This window comes from Staurois parvus, unplaced genomic scaffold, assembly GCF_062004578.1.
Source record: "Staurois parvus isolate SC_StPar_1 unplaced genomic scaffold, SC_StPar_1.0 ptg000690l, whole genome shotgun sequence".
Classification (NCBI taxonomy): Eukaryota; Metazoa; Chordata; class Amphibia; order Anura; family Ranidae; genus Staurois; species Staurois parvus.
The window spans coordinates 193,614-199,630 of NW_028318486.1; the positions used below are offsets into that span (position 1 = coordinate 193,614).

Consider the following 6,017-nt stretch of genomic DNA (forward strand, 5'->3'; position numbering starts at 1 on the left):
CCCATGCATGATAAAATTGTTATCAGTAGTGGCAACGCAATGCGACAACGCATTGGCTATGTGGTCCCCATAGCAGCCCTAGGTCTGTCCATTTGAATAAATGTCAAAAGATTCCCTGCGCTTCGCCCAACCAAACCTTGAAATGTGAACTGCTGCAACGAATTAATCCGAATACTAAATTATGATCAATCACAACATATAGTGCGCTATCCCTTTAAATATAATAAATCTGCACAAATCAATACCGTGTGTATATGTAAATGAGCCCACAACTGATATATATAACTTCAATATAAACAAAAATTATAAATATTTAAATCAATACATAAATACATAAACAATTCATAAAGAATTCATACACAAAATATAAATAAATAAAAGTCCCAAAATCAATTATAAAAAAAAAAGTGCCATGTGCTGCGAAACTTCATATAAAGAGCTTCTGTGCTCAGAAGGTGCTCTTCAAAAAACAAGCAAGCCTCTTACCAAAATGAGATGATCTCAAGCAGGGGCGGACTGACCATTTGGAACCTGCCGGTACGCAATGATGTCACACGAAGACTCTTTCTGACGCGTTTCCAGAAAAATGGTATGCTCACGTCATCATGTACTAGAATGCACATTGAGACCGCGGCCGGACATATTGAAAACACAACAAGACACACAATAGCTAAGAGATTCATTAATTTTAATTTAAATTTAAATAAATGTAAAGAATAATTTAAAATGTAATAATTTTAAATAAAAACACACATAGATAAATAAATAATAATAAAAAAATACATACATATCTTTAAAATACATTTAAAAAATGTAATAATTTAAAATAAATACACATATAGATAAATAAATACATATGTTTAAAATACATTTTTTAAATGTTATAATTTAAATATAATATATATAAAATAACAAATATTTAATTAAAATAAATATAAGATGTATAATATATAAATATTAAAATACATATTAAATAAATATTAAATATTGAAATAAATGTAAAAAATAATAAATAATGAATAAAAACATGAATATGAACAATGAGAACACAGCAAGCCGTGACAACAAAAGGTCAACCTGTGATTTCTCCTTACAATGGATCATTGTAGATATATTTCATATTAAATGTAACATTCCAATAGGTGTCAGTATAACCCTTCAGGGCTATGCATTACCGCTCACATAGATCACAGAGCTCCCCTTGACAATGTTTTCACTTGCTTTTATCCCCAGGAGGATGGAACCGTCTTTGTTTAGGCATCATCTAATGTTACTATCAACTCCTTTGACTGAAATGTTGGCTAAGAGGTTACACAATCATGTAAATCTTGATACCTGTTCAATTCTTGACTGTGTTCACAAATGTCTGACACAGCCCAGCCCATATTGCTGCCTCTCACCTTGTGACTTGCTGCAAAGTTACAATGTTGCAGTCTGATGACTTGGTGAGAAGAGACTGAGGAAATGCTTCTTTCTGACTGCAGCAGACTGATGGCATCATCTTAGCCAAGGCAAAGTCACTGACTGGAGCCTATGGACTGCTTTTTATTTATTGCCATAAATGTTATCATGAACATCAACGATTTTTCAAAGGTATAAAGAACTTATTATTTTTTGGATAAGGGAAGAAACTAATTGATTTAGACTTCTAAAATCACAAATTTGAGTTTGTTTGCCATAAACTATTCTCTATCTAAACTCTGGTATCCAGAACCAGCACATTATGGGGCCTTTCCAGGTGGTTCAGGCACACATGTAATTTACACACTAATTTGTACCGACTCAGAACAACACAGAAGCACTACAGAAATAATATCGGTGTTTTTTTCCAATATCCCACAATGCAATACATTATTAAACCTTTTATACAGTCTGTTAAAAAGAAACAAGAACATGGATTTAGGGTGGGTAGCTCTAGATACAATAAAAAAAAATCTAATTAAATTACATAAAAGGTCACAATTTATTCACATTGGGGAACCAATAATAGCATTTAATAAATTACATTTCATATTTAAAAAACAAATTGCGCATTGGATTGCAATGATAGCAGCCAGTAATCTCTGGTCAGCAGGTAGCTGTCATTCATCCTCTACACTGAACTGGACATTTGTAACTCATCACGCATTATTTTTTTTCACAAACAATGACAATAGAGACTGAAATGTTTGCATTACCCCTCTGTTTTATGAATTCATGTGTTTCCAACAGAATAGCCTTCTTCCCTTTTAACAGCTGCTTTAGGATATGTGATTTTTTGTTGCAGAGCCAATTTCACATCTCTGGTTTTCAAGCTGTATATGAACAGATTGAGAATGGAAACCGCAGGCCATAAACGGGCCGTTTATCAGTCGAATTCTCGGCCGATAAACGAAAAATCGGTCGCCACCGTTGCTGATGCTGCCACCATCGTCTGCGAAAAACATGGATTTTCCAGCATGATCTATAAAAGTAAACGAGACGATCCACGAAAAACGGCCAACGGGCTGGCCCCACTAACGGCGTGAATATCAGCAGATTTTTCGTGCGGACAAAAGAATCGGCCGATAAATGACCCGTCTATGGCCTGCATTACTGAACATAGACAAAATGTTTCTAGATGTGAAGGTGTCACTTGGAGTCAGGTAGTGAAAAGCAATAGTTGTACATTGAAGAGCAACAGGGGTTAGATGTGAGGAACAAGAGTAGAAGGCTTTACATCTACCCATTCTTTACTGTACATACACTTACCGGCCTCTTTATTAGGTCCACCTGTTCAATTGTTTGGTAACAGCCAATCACATGGCAGCAACTCAATGCATTTAGGCATCTAGACATGGTGAAGACGACTTGCTGAAGTTCAAACCGAGCAACAGAATGTGGAAGAAAGGGTATTTAGGTAACTTTGAAGGTGGCATGGTTGTTGGTGCCAGACGGGCTGGTCTGAGTATTTCAAAAGTGCTGATCTACTGGGATTTCCATGCACAACCATCTCTAGGGTTTACAGAGAATGGTCTGAAAAAAAGAAAATATCCAGTGAGCAGCAGTTGTGTGGAGGAACATGCCTTGGTGACAGGGGCGGACTGACCATTTGGAAACTCGGGCACTGCCCGAGGGCCCGGGGTCAGTAGGGGGCCCCATGAGATGCCCCTGGTACCTTTTTCATAGGCTTTTTTGTGTTTGAGCAAGGACACAGGGGCCCCATGATCCCCTATTGCCTGGGGGCCCCTTGAGTTGTCAGTCCGCCCCTGCTTGTTGATGTGAGAGGTGAATAGGCAGACTGGTTGCTGCGACATTCAGATGGTAGGAATTTGGCATAAACAACATGAAAGCATGTATCCATCCTGCCTTGTATCAATGGTTCAGGCTGGTGGTGGGGGTGTAATGGTGTGGGGGAGATTTTCTTGGTACTAGCAAGGTGCACCTAATAAAGGGGTCAGTGAGTGTATATTCATGCCCTTCCAACCAAATGGGCTACATTCCTTAACAACTGTTGCAAGATTTAAATTTTCATTGCAAAGCCAATTTTGCATCTTTGTTTTTCAAGCTGTATATGAACGGATTGACCAAGGGGATCACAGTGGAACTGAACACAGACAAACATTTAAAGGACTTGAAAGCACCACTCATAGTCAAGTATCAACAATCAATAGTTGTGTAATGAACATGGGCAGACTGACAACTCATGGGGCATCCGGGCAATAGGGGATCATGGGGCCCCTGTGTCCTTGCCCAAACTCAAAAAAGCCTATAAAAAAGGTACCAGGGGCATCTCATGGGGCCCCCTACTGACCCCGGGCCCTCGGGCAATGCCAGAGTTTCCAAATGGTCAGTCTGCCGCTGGTAATGAAGAGGGACAATGGTTAGGTGTGAGGAACAAGTGTAGAAGGAAGGGCAACAAAGTGGCTCAGTGGTTAGCACTACCACTTGGCAGTATTAGGGTTGTGGGTTTGTATCCTGGCCACAGCACCACCTGCCTGGAGTTTGCTTGCCCTCCCTGTGCCAGCATGGGTTTCCTCTGGGTACTCTGGCTTCCTCCCACACTCCAAAAGACATGCTGGCAGGTTAACTGGATCCTGTGTAAATTGTCCCTAGTATGTGTATGTATGAACTAAGTTAGGAAGCTTAGATTGTACACCCCTTGAGGGTTAGAGTCTGATGTGAATGTACAATATATATGTAAATTCATGGTGCTATATAATTATCTGAAATAAATAAAATTTAGATCTCCACATACAATATATATATTTATGTCCTTCCAACCAAAATGCCCTTCTTTCCTTTTAACAACTCTTTGCAAGAAATTTAAACTTTCGTTGCAAAGCCGATTTCACATCTCTGTTTTTCAAGCTGTATATGAATGGATTGAGCATGGGGACCACAGCTGAATTGCAAATAGACAAAAATTTACCAGACTGGAAGGTGCCACTCGGAGTCAAATATTGACAAGCAATACTTGTATACTGAAGAGCAACAACAGTTAGGTGAGATGAACAAGTGTAGAAGGCTTTAGATCTTCCCTTATTAGTCTTGATCCTCATTATAGTGGCAATGATGAATGAGTAGGAGATGAAAGTGAGCAGAAAAGGGGTGAAGGTTGAGAGTAAAACCCCCTCTGTGAACATCAACATTTGCAACATAAATGTGTCACTACAGGAAAGTTTCATCAGACCCAAAATTTCACAGAAGAAGTGGTCAATAATGTTGGAAGTATAGCAAGTAAAACCCGTTAGTATGATCATGGCAGGAAGAATCTGCAGAAGACTAAATGACCAGCAAAATATGGCCAAACCAGTACAGACTCTACTATTCATGACCGTTGAATAATGCAAAGGGTTGCAGATAGCAATGTAACGATCATAACTCATGGCCGTAAGCAATACCAACTCATTGCCGCATAACCATGTGAAGACGTATACCTGGGCCATGCACTTAACGAATGACACCGCATTGTCCCCTGTCACAAAGATGTCAAGGATCTTATGTTGTGTAATAGTGGTAGAAGATATGTTGAGAATGGACAGGTTACACAGGAAGAAGTACATGGGAGTGTGGAGCTGAGAATCCAGGCAAACCAGCAGAAGAATGATCACATTACCTCCAAGGGTGATGTGATAAATGAGAAGGACCAAAAGGAAAATCACAACCTGCAAGTCAGGAACATCGGAAATCCCTCTAAGAATGAAGAAGGTCACCATTGTCTGGTTTGGATCCTTCATGTTTATACCAGACAGATATAAAAAGGACACCAATTAATGGAGTTATGTGTTTATTATAACAAAAAGTATTTTCAAATGCAAGTAATATAAGTGCCGATATCAGCCTCTTGTAATCCCTTGTACAGGAGAACTCAAACTGGAAGAGGGATGATCCGTAGTCAAAGCCAAAGCTCTGCTTCATAAACGTTGGCTAACAAGGAGCATGCTGACAGGAGGAGAGTAGAACGAGATGATCCTATGCTGTTGCAACCTTAAAGCAGAACTAAACTCTCTCAATCTACATAAACTATGTGTAATCCTTTTGCTGCAAGCCTTATTAAATAGATGGAAATATATATTATATTTGTTCGGCTGCTTCCGGGTTTCTGGCCTAGGCCAAAAAGATGTTAGGCAATCCAACAGTCTTCATGGGCATTTTTTCTTTCATCTGGCGGAGGGGCTTAATTAACTAATCACACCCTCCTGCCTTCAAGCCTGAGCTAAGGGCAGGTAGATTCCAGGAAGTAAATGCTATATCAATCATCTGCCCTTATTCAAGATGTCCATGACTAGAAATGTTAGGGGATGTTTTTTTTTCAAAGTGATTTATCAGCAAAATAAATCATGAACACATTGATGGGTGAGTTTGCTTTGAATATTAAAATGAAATAAACAGAATTTTCAGCTTGTGGGGCTCAAGGTCAGTTCTGTTCTGCTTTAATTGTAAGCTGGATGTGTGGAGGTGACCATTCTGCTGTGTTTAATTGACGTATTATATAGTGAAGTCACCCTCACTCTTCTGTCTGGTGGGGTGTAAATCTCAGGGCTGGCTAGACAGAT

At 39.1% G+C, this 6,017-nt stretch overlaps 1 protein-coding gene across 1 annotated transcript; it reads right to left on the bottom strand.

Annotated features, from left to right (window-relative positions):
- Nucleotides 1-4,262: 4,262 nt before the first annotated feature.
- LOC149446775 (olfactory receptor 6C3-like) lies at nucleotides 4,263-5,198 on the bottom strand. Its single transcript, XM_089652703.1, has one exon. It carries the CDS (start codon nucleotides 5,196-5,198, stop codon nucleotides 4,263-4,265), a length of 936 nt encoding a protein of 311 aa, XP_089508829.1.
- Nucleotides 5,199-6,017: the final 819 nt, after the last annotated feature.

Bases quoted from the DNA above. Each gene is read 5' to 3' on its own strand.
- LOC149446775 (XM_089652703.1), bottom strand. From the start codon at position 5,198: ATGAAGGATCCAAACCAGACAATGGTGACCTTCTTCATTCTTAGAGGG.